General features: G+C 42.0%; 1 protein-coding gene across 2 annotated transcripts in view; it reads right to left on the bottom strand.

The window, feature by feature from the left end:
• TEK (TEK receptor tyrosine kinase) overlaps positions 1 to 17,882 on the bottom strand; it is a 94,567-nt gene that overhangs the window by 20,929 nt on the left and 55,756 nt on the right. For both annotated transcript variants that reach the window (XM_002925947.4, XM_011233257.3), the window contains exons 6-12: positions 17,735 to 17,875; positions 17,054 to 17,182; positions 14,228 to 14,379; positions 12,471 to 12,615; positions 7,324 to 7,485; positions 6,038 to 6,172; positions 1,219 to 1,506 (exon numbers count right to left, since the gene is read on the bottom strand). In XM_002925947.4, the coding sequence (XP_002925993.1) occupies positions 1,219 to 1,506; positions 6,038 to 6,172; positions 7,324 to 7,485; positions 12,471 to 12,615; positions 14,228 to 14,379; positions 17,054 to 17,182; positions 17,735 to 17,875 (1,152 nt within the window). The remainder of the gene's footprint in view (positions 1 to 1,218; positions 1,507 to 6,037; positions 6,173 to 7,323; positions 7,486 to 12,470; positions 12,616 to 14,227; positions 14,380 to 17,053; positions 17,183 to 17,734; positions 17,876 to 17,882) is intronic.

The following is a 17,882-nucleotide window of genomic DNA, read 5'->3' as shown; positions in this document are numbered from 1 at the left end:
CCACAAATCAAGAAAAAGGCTGAAAACAAATATGCTAAAATATTAACAGCTGTTCATTCTGGGTGGTGGGAATGTGGGTGTTTGTTGTATTATTCTTTGCACTATTCTGTAACTTTTAAATTTCACAGAATTTTAAAAAAAAATGATGAAGACTCCCTGAATACTGACAAAGCAGGTGAAACTTCCACATGTCACTGATACAAGAGAGTGGCTGGAGGAACACAAGGCCAGTTTCTACACCTGGCACTGAGCGAGTGGAGATGCAGTTGCAGAAGAGAGCCTCAGACACCGAGTGTTGGCAAGGGACCCCATGATCCTAACCTAAGTGGTAGTCGGTATGGCCAAGACATATTTAATTTTTCCAAGGACTCCAAAATATGAAGACACAGTTCTAATGCAGTGATTCAAAACAGATCTCTTTGCTTAATGATGAAAAACTTTCAATATTACCAAGAAACCCAAGAACTTCCAACTAATTTTCAATCTGAAATAGAAAAAAAATCCTTAGCTGCAGAATATTTTGGAAGAAAAGAGGTTTTATTACTCTCAAATATATTTTGTAACCCCAAGAATTATCTACTATGAAGATTTTTCAAGCAGAGTCTTTTGGCTTTTAAGATTAGGAAAGACCTGGGGCGCCTGGGTGGCACAGTGGTTAAGCGTCTGCCTTCGGCTCAGGGCGTGATCCCGGCGTTGTGGGATCGAGCCCCACATCAGGCTCCTCCGCTGTGAGCCTGCTTCTTCCTCTCCCACTCCCCCTGCTTGTGTTCCCTCTCTCGCATCTGTCTCTCTCTCTCTGTCAAATAATAAAATCTTAAAAAAAAAAAAAAAGATTAGGAAAGACCTATCTGATTAACCAGCATCTGTGGGTCTGAAGAAAACTGAAACTGAAACCTGTCCTATAACAAGTTAAACATACCCTAGAAAACCTTATTCATGTTATTAATTTACTTAATAAATAACTCCATACCAAGGAAACGTGAATTTTAGTACAGTCGTGCATGAATTACTGCAAATCCAAATACATGGAGCTTTCTTATATATTACAGGTTATTTAAATGGTTGAATGTGTTGGGATGGGGGCACTAATTAGCTTCCATTCACAATTAACTGCCTTTTATGATATCTAGCAAACAGTCTTGACTTGAGGGTAGCTAAGTCCAAGCAGCAGTAGCCAAACGTCATTCAGGCAAGCCTGGGGCCACGTGAGTTACTTACTGTCGCTAAGGGTCCAAGCAATGAGATCTTCACTCCATTCCCCCTGGGCCTTGGTGTTCACTCTGGCTCGGACTATGTACTGCTCCCTGGGGTGTAAGTTGTTGAGCAGCACTGAAGTCAGGTTGCCTGGCACTTTGATATTCTGCTGGTCACTATTCATTTGTACAGACCTTCTCTCCACTTCAACATAGAAGTCATCTTCCGAGCTTGGAAATATTGGTTGCCAGGTCAAATTTAGAGTGGTCTGACTTTTTGGTAGGAGGATGAGACCTCTTGGAGGAGGGAGACCTGGGAGAAACCAGAAAGATCATGATTTTTTTTTTTAAGATTTATTTTATTTTTAAGTAAGTTCTACACCCAACATGGGACTTGAACTCAAAACCTTGAGATCAAGAGTCACATGTTCTACCGACTGTACCAGCCAGGTGCCCCTAGATCATGATTTTTGCTTCAGGTGAAGCATAAACAGCCCCAAAAGGCAGCTTTACAGAATAACCTTGGCTTCTAGAATAATACACAACTTCACAAACCATCAAAGAAACACAAGCTAGCAGCACATCATACTTTTTCTCTATCAAAATTGCAAATCTTTATAACAATTCTAATTTATAGTTTGAGTAATTATAACACAGGAACCCTTTAGAGAACAACTTGGAAGTATTTTTCAAGAGCCCTAGAAACGACCGTCTGCTCTGGCCCTATAAATCTGGCCACACCAGGGATTTATCCTGAAGAAATGATCCAGAGGAAGAGAAAAACCTAAGTGCCTGAAGACATTCGTTACAGCATTATTTACGATAATAAACAACCAGAAGAAACCTAAATGCTCAAAATAGGAAAATGCTTTAATAAATTATGATATAACCATCCAATGGATTGAAATAGATCATTGCAAATAGTATAGGAGGCCGATAAAAATATTTATAATACATGAGAAAAAATTCTTTTTTTTTTTTTTAAGATTTTACTTATTTATTCGACAGAGATAGAGACAGCCAGCGAGAGAGGGAACACAAGCAGGGAGAGTGGGAGAGGAAGAAGCAGGCTCATAGCAGAGGAGCCTGATGTGGGGCTCGATCCCATAACGCCGGGATCACGCCCTGAGCCGAAGGCAGACGCTTAACCGCTGTGCCACCCAGGCGCCCCATACATGAGAAAAAAATTCTGATTGCAACATGGTAAAAGTCATGGCTACAGAAGGATAGGGAGGAAACTGATAAAAATTAAAACAGTGGTTTTTCCAAGGTTGTGGGATAGGATGGGTGGGTAACTATTCAGTGTTTTGGTTACGATTTTGAGCAATATATTTTATACAATTTCAGGGTTACTTCCCCATAGCAAGAATTTCAAACACTGGAACAGCTGTAGTGTAGGGCCTGGCCTTGCCCTGCTCTGATCACAGCGAGGTATTGGCTATGACCACACACTGCCATGGTCAAGAACCTGGGCTACCAGACAGGTACCTGAATGGAAACATCATGGGTTTTGAAATGAAAAAGATAGGAGCATGCCTAGTTTTGGCCTTGGAAAAATTCATAAGCTCTCCAAGTTCACATGTAACACAAAATGGAATTAGTTATCTTTCAGACTCAGGAGGAGCACATGGGATAATGGATGTGAAAATGCTTAGAAGGAGTCAGGGACTCTTACATAACCTACTTTCCCTTCCTTCCTCCCTCCCTCCCTCCCCCCCTTCCTCCCTTCCTCTCTTCCTGTCTTATCTTGTGTCAATGGGCACAGAAGGACTCTGTATTTTCAGTTATAATAGTAGTAAATTGACTTTTCAATTCCAGATATTAAGTATTTTCAAAACATAGAATAGGGATCCTCTAACTCATGCATTCTCAGCGGGGACATTATTGCTCCTAAGGGGGCAAAAACTGGTTCATGGGATATGAGAACATTTTAGATATTACAATGGCTTATGAAGGGCCACAGTATGTAAACAGATCTATGGTATCAAAACTCATGACGGGGGAGGCATTAGGACAAAAAAGACATTTTTTTGTCTCATTTTTTTGCATCCGTAACAGAGTCTGCCCCCTTTGCTGATCACCCCTCCACACCCCCAGTTTTCATCTCACCAGCAGCGCCCTTGAAAAACCTTAGGACAAAATGCCTCTTTTGTCCTAAGGACACAGATTTCTAAAGGGGGTAGTAAGTGAAGGAGGAGGAGGAGGGGGAGAGAATGAGGAGGAGGGAGAAAAGGTTGAAAAACAGCTCTTTTGGGTTAGAGGTAAGAGAAAGTGTCTGTTTCCATAGACCAGGACGGTGACTTCCAAGGCCAGTTCGGACTGCTGTTACACTAGGCAGAACCAACAATCAGGTCTCACAATTCGCTTCACATTATGCTAAAGCAATAATAATTCTCTGTAGCCTTTGCAAATAAAATCATTATTTTAACTATTTAATATTAATACATTTATTACTCTAAATAGCTATTATTCTCTACAACCTTTACAAATTGAAAGAGGTCATGGTAACTCCTTTCGCTTATCTCTGAAGTTTAAGTTCCAAAAGAAATCGCCCAGAGGAGTCAGGCACTTATAATGACAGAGCAGAGCAGAGAATTGATGTTCTGGAGCATATATGTAAGCCTCCTAAGCCCAGGCCTGGTACAGAGGAGTCACTCGACAAATGGTCAGTTCCCTTTTCCTTTCCTTCAGGAGCAGGACTTACCCTCCACCCCTCCCTACCTGCCCTCTTTCTGCCTGTGTTCAGAGTGTGATCTCTTCCCTGGCCTCCTGGCCTTCACCATTAAATCAACACATTTATAAATAGTGCAACTGCCAGATGAATTAAAAAACAAACATCAGCAAAATTCAAATGATGGGAAAACAAGAACCTTCAAGAATTCCCTCCCCACCTATCCCGGAGAACTACTTTGAAATATTCCAAGAGACTTCTAAATACGTCCTGGCTGGAACATATTCTGAGTGCTGAAGACAGTACTGTGTGGGTCTGTCAAGTGTTTTATGATCTGTTCCATAAATACTTTCCATCTGAGTCAGATTATGACCTTCCCCTTTGATTCATCAACACCAGCCAGGGAAATAATTAACTACTATTTGCCTCTTAGCAGCAAACTGACCACAGAGCAGAGGCCCCTTGGATCCCTTCGTCTTCTAACTTACAGTTTCTGGTGTTATTTTTTGTATTTGCTACCTGGTGAGTTCCTGGGAAACCATCCCTTATTTTCACACTGCTTCTGTAAGCACCAGAGCAGCTCTTGAGTTCTATTTGGTTCTTCAAGGGTGCTGCTGGTGAGATGAAAACTGGGGGTGGAGGGGTGATGAGCAAAGGGGGCAGTCTCTGTTAGGGATGCAACACCCCTGCAGGAGAGCACACTCATTCTAGATCCTTCTGCCTTTAGGAAGTAGACCGAGAACAGGAAAATTTACCAATTGGGATAAAGAAATGGTATCTTTGGGCTCCTAGGTTAAAAAAAAAATTGGAGAAATAAAAAGATGTGAAGTCTGAAGATCAGTTTATGAACCACTCTGAGACGCTACTTGTTAATCTGTAAAATGGGGAAGATAATTCTTACCCTTTAAAGTAATATGAATTAAATATATGTGAACTTAAAACTATACAGTGTTGACCAGAAGACAGTAACAAATGATAAGACATGGTGAACACTAGAAAAGCAAACTTTACAAGGGATTACTCCCTTGTTTCAGAGAGGGGTACCTGGGTAGCAGAAAGCTGGAGCCTAGGTTAGTGTCAAGGAAACGTCACAAATTCAAGGGACCTTCAGGTAACAATAGAAGGGCAATCAATACTAAAATTGTTCAATCAAAGAAATATCCCTACACGTATTACTTAGAATGTATGGATCAAGGATCAACGACATCAAGTACAACTTGCCAACTTCTTAGAGCTGCAAAATCTTGAGCCCAACCCCACCCCCCAAACCTACTGAATTGGAAACTCTGGGGGTGGGGCCCAGAAATCTGTTTTAACAAGTTCTCCAGGTAATTCTTATGGATACTAATATTTGAGAACCACTGATTTAGAAACATGGAGGCATATATACAACAAGTAGCTTCAGGGGGACACCTGGGTGGCTCAGTTGGTTAAGGTCTGCCTACAGCTCAGGTCATGATCCCAGGTCCTGGGATCGAGCCCTACATGGGGCTCCTTGCTCAGTGGGGAGCCTGCTTCTCCATCTCCCACCTTCTCCCTGCCACTCCCCCTGCTTGTGCTCTCACTCTCTCTCTGACAAATAAATAATCTTTAAAAAAAAAAAAGTAGCTTAAGGAGGTAAAATGGGCTGCCTGTAGGAGGCAGCATTGGGGGGTAGGGTCTGCTATTCTTTAGATAAAAGCCTTTCATCCTTTTTGATGTTTTAACTCAGTGCATGAGTTACTTTGAAAAACTAGAAATTAGTTTTAAAAATAAATAAACTGGGATTTCTGAGGTACGTATGTGGCAAGAGTCTGACTTAGGCCCTTAAGATGGAAACAGGAAGCTGTTGGTAAAACTCAGGAGCCAAGCAGTTGCTGCTAAGTAAATCCCAACTCCTAAGGGATGGCCCTGACTTCCTGAAGGCTCATCTGCTTCCTCCTCTGTCCCCGCACTGCTGCAGACACCCTCCCCCAGGGACATAGACCAGGAGTGCAGCCCAAATAAAAGAACTGTTTGGCTCCAAGCTGCCAACCTTCCTGTCACTTTCCCACCCATTCAAAAGCAAACTCCTTCCCCCTGCATCCCCACCCACCCACTCGCCCACCACCACCCTTCCTGGTCTTCCTTCCTCTTTCCCCTTCCTCCCCCCTCCCACCCAGCGCAGGAATAAATGCTGTTTGCTTCCACTGACCGATAGAAGCAGTTGTGAACCGTCTCACGGGTCCTGGATGCCCTTCCCCGCCCTCTCCACGCCGGACCAGCTGCACGCAGAGCTCGTATTCTGTGCGAGGTTCCAAATAGTTGAGTGTAACAATCTCATTTGTCACTGAGAAGAGGGAAAGTTCAGGAAACTTAAGCTGGCATTCTTGCACATTGTTTAAAGTGGAATGTTGTTATTGTGATGTGAACTAGTGTTTGGTTTTTAAAAAATACAATGTCTAAGTGAAACAGGCAACCCCCCGTTCAGGGCCTCACCATTCCTAACATAAGGAAAATGAGGCTTTTTTAAGGAAGTTTCCAGGTTACGATGTACACACTAATGTAAGTCTCTCTGAGCCACTTAATTACTTCTGCTCTAGGGCTTTTGTCTTTTCATTAGTAGGGTAAAACCACACAAATCTTCAACTATATAGAATAATAACTAGATTTAAGGGGCAGAAATCTCAATTAAAATACTATAATTTAATTGCCACTGTTTTTAAATACATAGTGATTACAATCAGGCTATCCACAGAAGAAATTCTTTGAGGGTTTGCTTACAAAGACCAGAGAGCAGATTTGTAATAGTCATACAATTGACAAATGAAGGCCTCTGAAGTAATTGAAAATAGATCTCATAAACAAATAATATATGCATCTTTTGTCCTTAGCTATTTGCTTTAGTCAGGCTCTGTTCTCCACAGGTATTGCAAAAGTATTGCCTTACCATACAATAAATTTCCAGTTGGTAAGAAAAAAAAAATTGAGCTGTGTTTAAGAGTTCTTAGAAGAACACATTGTGGATGTCCACTTGCAGAAAGTGACGATGGATTATTACCACCATATGAAAAAAAAAGCTGCTTTTTAATAAAACCTAGCCATTGATATTGTCAACAGCAACTTAAGTCACTAGGATTCTGAATTTTGGCTCAGTCTACAATAGAATGTGAAGGGCTCAGTAACAGTGCCATGACTTAATTCCACATATCCAGGTCAGCTGGATTAATATTAAGCCAAAACCTCCTTTTGTTCTCCTTTTTGTAACTTCCTCAATTACCTACATACAGTGCACAGAGGGCCCTTTTTAGGAAATCACGGGCACAGTGAGACTGAAGGATTCGTAGGTAATTAACTCTGAAATGGGACCCTTGGCTACAGCCCCTACCATGGGGCAGAGGAATGAGAGCGGGAGAGAGGATTTCTGTGCTTCTATATTTGAGGAATTTTTTTCTCCTGGTGCCACTTCTTTAGCTGGAGTCTTTCCTGTTCAAACCTTACCTTGAATATGCCGCCACGCCTCATAATGATTAACAGGTTTGTATAGAAGCTTCTTGGATTTGATTGGTCCATCGCCAAAGTAAGGCTCAGAGCTGATGTTGATGACAGCAAAATTATGTCCAGTGTCAATCACGTTTGGGGCATTCAGGGGCTTTGGAAGAACTAAACAAAATTTTCAACAATCAGATTAGTCTTTGGAGGTTGATTATCGTACTTTGGTGAGGATAGAGGAGGGGTAACCTTACATTTCCAACAAAACCCCCTTGAGGCAGGTACATAGGGAAACACCGGGTAACTGCACGAGGAACAAAGGACAGGGAGCCGAGTCTGACAACGATCGGACAGACTGTGACAACTGAATAAACCCTGTGATAGCTCTGCGATTGCTCAGGGCCTTAAGCATCCTGCTGTTGCTCAAGCCCGTGGCGCCCATGCACAGACCCAGTTAGCAGGCAAATGACAAAGAAAGACTCCGCCACTGGGGGTGCTAGAGTACTCCTTGTACATCTTGACTATGGAGTATCTGTAAAAGAAAAATTAGACTGTGCCTGCGCATGGTAGCTGCCATAGAGCATGCGTAATGATATGCAGTTTTTAGAAATACACGCCTATTCCCAGGACCTTTGAAGAATATATCACCTGCTCATTATGACTACCTATAAAAAGCAGAACTCTACGTCCACCCAGGGCAACTCAGATCCTGTATCTGCCTGTATCTGAACTCTGCCCATCCCATTTCAGTGTGGATTTTGGCTTTGCAATAAAACTTCTGCTCTGCTCTGGTTCCTTGAGTTCTTTCTGAGGAAGTCAAGAACCTGGCACCGGCTGGTGGTTGAGGTCTCAGGGCCCGAGAGCTCCCCCAGTCTCCTGTATCACTCTTAAGAGTTCCCTGTTCAGATTCAATGCAGTGGCCTGAGCTGTGATCTCCTGGCTTTGATCTTGCCCCTCCAGCCCACTATCTACAAAGTACTTCTTAAAATACGATCATTTCTCTGCTCCAGATCTTACCATGGATTCCCATCATGTTTAGAATAAAATCTAAAATTCATGACCTGTCAGTCCTTGCACAATTGAGCCCCTGCCTCCTCTTCCCCTCACCCAATACCCTCCAGTGCCACTGACATTTATTTCTTCTAATTTTTTAATTTAAATTCAATTAGCCAATGAGTACATCATTACTTTCAGATGTAGTGTTCAATGAATTAGTTGCCTATAATACCCAGTGCTCATCACATCATGGGTCCTCCTTAATGCCCATCACCCAGCCACTGACCTTTCAATTCATCCAACTAACAATGCAGAAAGCTCCTTTCTGTCTCAGGCTCTATGTAAATGTTCTCCTGAAAGCAATGCACCAGACCTCCCACCATTCTCTGTTACCTCTCAACTGATCATTCAGCAGTTAGCTCTGATGTGATTTCTTCACAGGGGCTATACGGAACCTCAGTTAGGCTTCAAAAAACTTTTTTCCTCCTCCATTGCAATTTTCACACTTTATTATTCTTAGATATTTTGTGTGATCACTTGATATTGGTCTTTCTCTAGACTACGCATGGTCTGTCTCTATGTATGTATGTATGTATATATATACATATATATGGGTTTTTTTGGTTTTTGTTTTTGTTTTTGCTTAGAACAACACAAACTTATTCTTGCAGTTCTGGAGGTCAGAAATCATACATGGGTCTCACTGGGCTACAATCAAGATGTTAGTAGGGGGAGCTCAAAGGGAAACTATGTTTCTTGTTCTTTCCAACTTCTAGGAATCACCTATATTCCTTGGCTTGTGGCCCTTTTCTCCATCTTCAGAGTCAACAACATCATGGATCTTGAACCCTTCTTCCATTGTGATATCTCTTTCTGAAGATAGGTAGGTAAAATTCTCTGCTGTTAAGGACTCAACTGATTAGAGTGAGTCCACCCAGATAATCCAGAATAACCTGCCCATCTCAAAGAACATGTATTCTCAATAGGGTGAAATAACACCCTCATGTAGGTTAATATTGGTTCTTGTAGGATTGAAAAAGCCTCAGATATTACAATAATTTGTGGCCTTCCAAAGGGCCACAATACATAAACAGATATGGAGTACATTCATGATATTAACATTCTATGATGATGGGAGGAGAGTTGGGAATAAATTTCTAAAGGGGCTCCTTGGTGAGGTGATAATGATCAAAATGTTGTAAAGCACTGCAATGGACTCTAAAGTCCATTAGGGCAAAGACCATGTAGGTTTACAGGTGCTGCATAAATGTTTGTCAATTGAATTTCTAGTGGGTTCTGTAGCTGCATCAGCCCATCCTTCTAAAAAATGCATACTTGTTTTTTTTTTTCCTCCCCAAGGATGTATGTTATGTAACACAGAATCTTTCAGATTCTGCCTGTGTTTTTACTTAGGGCAGTTTCTGAGAAGAGTGCACTTCTGTGAGTAAATTCATTCGTTAAGTCATGCTTCCCTTATATGATCAAATAAGGCCACCTGTTTGTTTAAACCAGCAAACGCTTGTTTTATTGTAGCTATTAATGCCAGGATCTTGTAAAAATGATACTTTTATAAGCGTGAAACAAATTGCTCCAAAAGCTTTCTTTTAGTAATTTATCATTTTCTTTTTTGTCTTTTAGTAATTTGTATTGAGATATACATATTATAAGGTGCAAAAATCTTAAGTGTATTTAGCTTGAGGGACTTCACCTGTGCACACACCCATGTAATCATTACCCAGACTGAGACAGGAAACATTTCCACCCCGGAAGGTACCCTTGTGCCCTTTTGCTGTCAATAGCGAACTATTACCCTGGCTTTTGTCACTATCAGTTAGTTTTGCCTGTTCTTTAACTTTGTATAAATGGAATCATAAAGCATGTATTTTCGTGTGCTCTTTATTACATCTATGATATCCATATTGTGGCAGAAATTAATTCTCTTTTATTGCTGTTTAATATTCCATTGTATGATGTTATGAGCTGAACTGTGTTTCCCCAAAATTCTTATGTGGAGGTCTTAATCCCCAGTACCTCAGAGGGTAACTCTATTTGGAGACAGGGTCTTTAAAGAGGTAATGAAGTCAAAATGAGGTCGTTGGGGTTGTTCCTGATCCAATGCAACTGTTGTCCTTAAAAGAAGATTAAATGAGGACACACAGAGGGAAGACTGTATGAAAATACAGGGAAAAGACAGCCATTTATGAGCCAAGGAGTGAGGCCTCAGGAGAAATCAACTCTGCTGGTATGGCAGCCCTAGAAACCCATTAGGTATGAATATACTACAATTTATTTATCCCTTATCATGTGAATGGTAATTGGGTTAGCTTCAGTTTGGGGCTATCATGAATAAAACTGCTCTGAACATGGAACATGTCTTTTTGAACATATACATTCATTTCTTTTGAGCTTATATTTAAGAGAACTGCCAGGTATGTGTTTGCTAACTTTAGCATATATTTTCAGTTTTCCAAAGTGGTTGTACCAACTTGTATTCTAGCAGTAAAAGCCTTGCATCTTTTTAAAAAAAATACTATGAATAAAGAGACTGATTAATTTACCTAATAGCTGTTTCGATTTTATATACATTAGTAAATACGACATGAAGGGGTATCAATAACTCAGTATTACAGATGCTTCTATGTGTTCATGTTCTGTGCTGTGTCTTCCACTGACAAATAAAAATTAGAACCACTGACTCTTCTGAATCTTAGCAACATGGTTTGTTTTTGACTTATTTATTTTCCGTGGGCAGCAAACATTCCAAGAAGCTTAAAAATACGGTAATTTGTCTTGTCTGCATATCGTTTCCTTCCTTTCAATAACATGCAAGATATAAGAAATTATTTTGATCATGTGAATGTTCTACTGAATCAAACAGATTAGGGCTTTTTCCAGTAATCAAAACAAAACAAAACAAAACAAAACATTAAAGATTCTGTGGCAGTTTCTGTGGATGCTCAGGGTCGAGAATCCCAATCTACAAGGCTGTGTTTAGCCTAACGTTGTGATTGGTCTCTAAAAAAGATTATGTCTGGGCATTTAAATTTATTTCATTTATGGAGATTACCTCTTGGATAGCCCAAAGATTCTAATCAAGTAACAAAATGGGTAAAATACAAGTCAACGTTGGTTCTCTTGCTTCCTAAACTTTCACACGGGAGACTCAGAAAACGAAATGGTTTAGAAAAGATGGTGCAGTATTTGGAGTCAGGAGACCCAGGTTTAAAACTAAGGTTTACTCCTTAACAGATGTGCTACCTTATACAAGTTAACTAAACCCTCTGAACCTGTCTTCTGACTGGAAAAGTGGTGATAACAATATTTATTGCACACAGTTCTTATAATAATTAAATAAGATGAGGTATGTAAGGTACTTAGCCCAGTGCCTTCCTACAAAATATATCTGAGAGCTGTTAGCTGTTTTTGTCTAAACAGGTTCATAAGAAACTTCCAAATTTAAAATTCCTTGCAGTATCCATGAATACCAGCCGAGCTAACTTGGGTTTACCTCTGTGTTCCTTCTCCCCCTCAAGCCACAAATGTATACCCATCTACTTAGATTACTGTGAATTTTGAAATACTAATTCATAGCAGGAAGAATATTCACAATGCTGAATACGTGAAAAAAATTATTCATGTTCATTATATAGCATAGCCTGGGCTTCATAATAAGTGAGTAATTCTCAAAGTATTTTCCAAATTATTCTGTACAATAATGAATAGGAAGTCACAACAATGATGAAGTCAAACTTTTCATGTACTATAAACACTACTAGACATGTTGTGCCAGACACAATTCTAGGTGTTATGCATATTTAACAAATCTTCACAGTAACCCTGAGCTGTAGAGGAACTAAGCTTTATTTTCAAATAAAGGAAGGCTCAGAGAGGTCAAATTCATGTGCTCAGGGCTACACACAAGCTTTCTAGCTATTAGGGACAAAAATCAAAGCCAGGGCTGCGTGACTCCAAAGGTCATCTACTCAATCCCTCCTTTCCATTTTCATGCATATAAAAACATTTCAAGGCGTAGTATCCTGGAAAATATCCAGAAGGCATTTTCGTGTTCAGATAACACTTCTATCTGGGAGCAGCACCCACTGGCACATAAACACAGCGCATGGAGGACGCAAGCTCTTCCTCCAGAAAACGCAGCTTACCTTTAACAGAGATGTTGAAAGGCTTTTCCACCATCCCAGCCACAGTGTTCACGCTACAGACCCAGACTCCTGAGTCAGGGGGGAGGATCCGGTGGATGGTGAATGTGGCCACTGACAGATGACTCGTGAGGTTGAAGTCTTTTGGCTGGAAGGGTCAAATACAAATAAAAGCTTCTAGGGAGGCATAAACACACGAAAGGTCCATAACACTGACCCCATCTCATTGTTTGATAAGAAGTTTTCTAGGAGAGATTAAGAAGCCAAATGCAATGCTAGTATAATCATTGGCTTCTTTCCAAAGCTATTGTAGTAGCCCTGAAAGTTTATGTTGGAGTGACGCCCTCTCAGATCCTGCTGTTGTGTTTGTGTGTTTGGGAGTGTGGGGTAAACACTCACAGGCCAGGAATCGAATTCCTTTAAACTGCTCTGGTAACATTTGTTCCTTCCCGGTTTCATACAGAGATGGCTGGGTGAGAGGACAAAATGGTTTCCCAAAATAATTGAGGAGCTATTGAGTGCAGTGTTGGGGGGGAAAATCAGGGCTCTGAAGATACGTGGACCGCAATTCACATCCCTACTCTGCCACGTTTGGCCAATTCCGTACTCGATTTCACTGTTTCTACTTCTGTAGAAAGGGGACAGGTAATATTAAGCAGCATGTCTACAGCACAGTTGACCCTCACTAGATGGTAGCTGTTACTTCCATTAACTCAGGAAAAGGCCAACACGATTTTAAGAAGCTGTCAGTTGGCTTCACTACCTAATGAGCTGTTTGAATGGAATCAGGAACATATGATGTGTAGAAACCAGTAATGGCACATTCTCTATATCCGGCCCCCAGGAGGCCACGCGCATCTACCCTCTTGTCAGGTTGATTTTCAGTCATCTTTGAGAGGAAAAAAAAAAGATAACCATTTCGAAACGTTCAGATAAGAAAATACATCAATTTCCTGAGGATCTCTGGTGACACAGAGAAATTTGGGAACCTCCGGTTTGTGCTGCATGTGAGATCGTTGGGAGAGAAAAGGGCAACATATTGAAAAGTTGCTTAGTCCTTTCCAGCAAAGAGCTGCTCTGACAGCACCCTAACCCATGCTGAGCACCAGCCACGAGGGCAGAGTGACGAGGTTGGGGGGGCCCCAGTCACGTATTCAGATCCAGGGGATTCCATGGTTTATGGTTTCTGAATGGGAAGTGTGGGAGCGGATCTACCTAGAATCAACCAAATTATGCTGAGCTCCCCTCTTTCATACTCTGCTAACTTTTGCTCCAAAGAACACAACAGAAGTAGACCAGTCATCAAAGTTCCATTTCCTGACAGCACGTGGAAGTTAACACAAGAATCTCCTGCTGGTTCATGTGGCCACACCTTGCCACACCCTTTGGTGGCCACAAGACCACCCCATTCTTCCTGATATGAGAAGTTAGAACAGGGGGATATACTGAGAGGAGTAGAGCTGCACAGGCTGACATGTATCTCTCAACACCCACAGTCGGAAAGTTCTGCGGGATGAGCGCTCTCGTCGGCACTCAGCTTCATCAATTCCGCTGCGGTGGTCTCCTTCCAACCTTGCCCTGTGGCACTGGCCAGGCTGCAGTGACTGCTCTACCTCCCCGGGACACGGCCTTCTGTCCAAGGTAACAACACGCTGGCTTTGGAGGATGCAAGCCTAGGATGGAATCTAGCCTGTAGTGAGGGGATTACCACACTGAAAGCATCTAATAGTGTCAGGAGTCAGATTAAGAATAACTCTTACATGCAGCACTGTCCCATCCGGCTTCACGAGAGTCATTTCTTCATTGGCAGGTAGTGGCCAGCCAGACGCTTTGCAGATGGGGTTAAATTTACCGCTGTTTACTTCTATGTGATCTGGCAAATCCTCTATTTGTGGGACCATCCTTGGCGTGCCTGCACGAGGAAAGCAGCGCTGTGAAATCTAATCGTCGACACAGCAGCCACAGTGATAAAAGCAGCTACCATTGGGCAAGTCCCAGGTAAGAACTTTGCAGATATTATATTGTTTTATCATCACGTAATAAACTTCTGGGGGGATGCTACTGTGGTCCCCATTTTACAGAAGAGGAGACTAAGACTCAGAGTGCAGAATCAAGTTCAGATCTGTATGAATCCAGAGTCCGCACCCCGCCATGATGCTGTGCTCCCCTCAGCGGATCTGGAACCGACAGTCTATTAAAACGATCATCATGGCCACATCTTCCCGGCCTTACTTTTCCCCTCCTTTTACTTTTTAAGAGAATGTTAACAAAAACAAAAACTTGGTCCTCTTTGACTCAGCAAACAACCCCAAGATATTGCTGACCAACACGATCCTCCGTTTCGATATACAAGACATAGGTCAGCGAATCTGCAAGTAGCAGGCAATGAAAAACATGCACACTTACATGCAAGAAGTGAAGCAGAATAGAACTACTCCCCCAAACTGGCTTCTGGCAACAGCCCAACCACAAGTGTTGCTGCCAATACTGAAAGACAGTATCTCTGGTATCAACAGGGTAACAGGACCCCTCGTGTAACACCTACATCGTAGAGATTGAATAATCCTGAAATATAGCAATTTTATTCTGAATTGTGGGGTTTTAGAGAACCTCAGAGCCTCTGTAACTAAATGTGAGACATGGCAGAAAACAGTCCAGCACTTAGTGAAGAATGTGGGTGATGGAAGTGCCCCCCAAGATCAGCAGGAATTTACAAGCTGTTGGATACTTGGGTGGGGGGGGGAGGTGGGGCCACAGGAAACACAACATTCATGTTTTATATTCGTGTCCTATTTCCTGGGCCTAGAATGCACTGAGTTAAGAGTATGGAACAGGAAGGAAAGAAGTCTAAGAACTACAAGGGTAATTCCTTGTAGGGATTGTGATTAGAATCTACCAGCTTTTTCAGCCTGTTATTCACACAGGAGCTTTAAAAATCACTTTGACACTCTGAAGGCAGTTAAGTCTTTCCTACACTGTCGCCTTGCATTCCCCACAGTCAGCCGGAGGTGAAGGTGGGTGTGCAGGTGGCGATGGAGCAGAAGCAGGGAAAGGGGTGGGGGGCTGCTCTCTGAAGCCGGGCCCCGATCTAAGTCTGAGGTTCTCACACCTTGTGCAACTTCAGGCTCAGAAAAGAAAAGCAGGCATGAAACTGAAAATTCAAATCGTTCGGCTTGTTAGCTGCCTATTTTCAACCCAATCCCCCCGGCAGCCCCAAGGCCTTTCCTTCCCTTCCTAGACCCTCCCAGGTTCCTGCCCTGCGGCCAAAAGTCTGAACACTGGGGAAAAAAGTGAACACATAAAACTAAGCCAAAGCCTTTGCAAAAACAATTGTTGGTATTTTCCTCCCATATTTGTCCTGACTCTAAAAATGAACAGAGAAAAAGCTGTAAGGGTCTTGGTCTTGCTGCTCTGAGTGTAGATTCCTTTCTGTAACATTCAGATTTGTAGGATTGGAAAAGTAATATATGTTATTTTTGAATTTTGAAAATATGTAAAAATATGCTTCTTTTAATTTTAAAAAGTATATTCTAGGGCAGGCATTAGCAAACTCTTTCTGTAAAGGACTAGACAGTAAATATTTTCAGCTTTGCAGGCTGAAAGTTCTCTGGTAACTAACTACTCAACCTTGCTACAATGTGCAAGCAGCCATAGATTATATGTTCTAAATGAATTAGTGTGGCTATGTGCCAATCAAATTTTCTTTATAATAACAGACGGTAGGGAAATAAAAAGGATGAAGTACTGATAAATGTTACAATACAGTTAAGCCTCAAAAACAGGATGGTCAGTGAAAGAAGCCAGCCACAAAAGACCACGTGATGTGTGATCCCATTTACAGTTTATATAATAAGTCAATCTATAGAGACAGAAAGTAAATTCATGGTTGCCAGGGGCTGGGAGAAGAGGAGAGTGGGAGTTACGGCTAATAGGTAAAGGTCCTTTTGGTATGGCAGAAACGTGCTAAAATTGGATTGCAGTGATGGTCACACAACTCTGTAAATATACTAAAAATCATTCAGTTGTACATTTAAAAGGAATGAACTTCATGGTATAAAAATGATAACTCAATAAAGCTGTTAAAAAAAAAAAGCGGACTGGATTTGGTCTGTGGGTCAGTTTGCGGATACCTGGCTCTATGGTAATTTCTGAACTAGAATTACTTAAAATTTCATTTTGAGACTTCATCTTTTCTATTTTTGCTTCCTTTTTATATCTTTCTTTTTGAAAATGTATTTTGTCCAAATCCCTCCAAAGTAGTTCTTCCCCATATCCTGGGAAAAGATTGGTCCCAGGGAAGGGAACAGATGAGGTAGGCAGGGCCCTCAGTTAGCCAGTCGTCACTTATGGTGCCACAAAGAGCACATGGTTTATTCCTAGTGGAAGGAGAAATGAAGGCCAGTAGGATGGCCTGTAGAAAAGAACAAGAATGTTGTCCTTTAGGACTTGGGATCTCTTCTTCCCAACTTCTTGATGGAAACAGAAGTGGCTTGAGGAATTTGGGATGCTGGGGAAAGAATTATAACCAGCAAAGCTCATTCAGCTATGTTAAACATGGCCCTAACTACAGTGTTACCTTGCTTTACCTTCATTCTCACACTGGAGCCCTTGGCGTTCTGGAGAGCAGAGACATCCTTGGAATCGGTCACACAGCTCCCCATGGGTGCACCTGCAACTAAGCTTACAGTCCGGCCCGTAATAACCCGGCTGGCACGCTGTAAACCAAGACACCAGAACCATTGTTAGCAGAGGCAAAGGCAGAAAACTAAGGCTGTGGGTGGCTAGGAGGGGGAAGCTAGTACTGCCTCCATAAGGTCCACAGAAGAAAAGATCTTCCTCTATTTTCAAATCCCAAATCCTGTCTGGATCAGACCTCAGAGCTCTGATATCTATAGCCCACTGGAAAAAACAAATCTCTATGGCCTTCCAACTTGAAGTGTGGTCTCAAAACCAGCAGCATGAGCACCACCCAGGAGCTTTTTGGAAATGCAGACCTCAGGTGCTAGTCCACACAATGGAATCAGAGTCTGTGTTTTAATAAGAACCCCAGATGATGTGCATGAGAAGCACTTTCTGTAAGGTCCAGAGTTTTTACGAAAGCATCATTAACTTGGGATGAAAACATCTGTGATTCAAAATCCTGCAGCTCAGCAGCGGAGAGCTGCGTGACCAGTCCGGTACCTCCCCTGCTATTGTTTCTAGGAAGCTGGATCTCCTTGGTTTATGTGCCAGCACGTTTTTTGTTCAGGGGTGCGATTGGCACGTACCTTCGTTGCACTGCAGACCCTGCCAACCTGCGGCACAGGAGCACCCGTAGGGGTCTGGGAGACAGAACACATACGACTTGCATCCCTCTGGTCCACTACACCTTTCTTTACAAGTTCTGCCAAATGTGTGCAGCTCACAAGCTTTGGG

This window comes from Ailuropoda melanoleuca, chromosome 7 (assembly GCF_002007445.2).
Source record: "Ailuropoda melanoleuca isolate Jingjing chromosome 7, ASM200744v2, whole genome shotgun sequence".
Lineage (NCBI taxonomy): Eukaryota > Metazoa > Chordata > Mammalia > Carnivora > Ursidae > Ailuropoda > Ailuropoda melanoleuca.
Note: the sequence above shows the minus strand (reverse complement) of the source record. Positions and strands in the feature narration are given on the sequence as shown.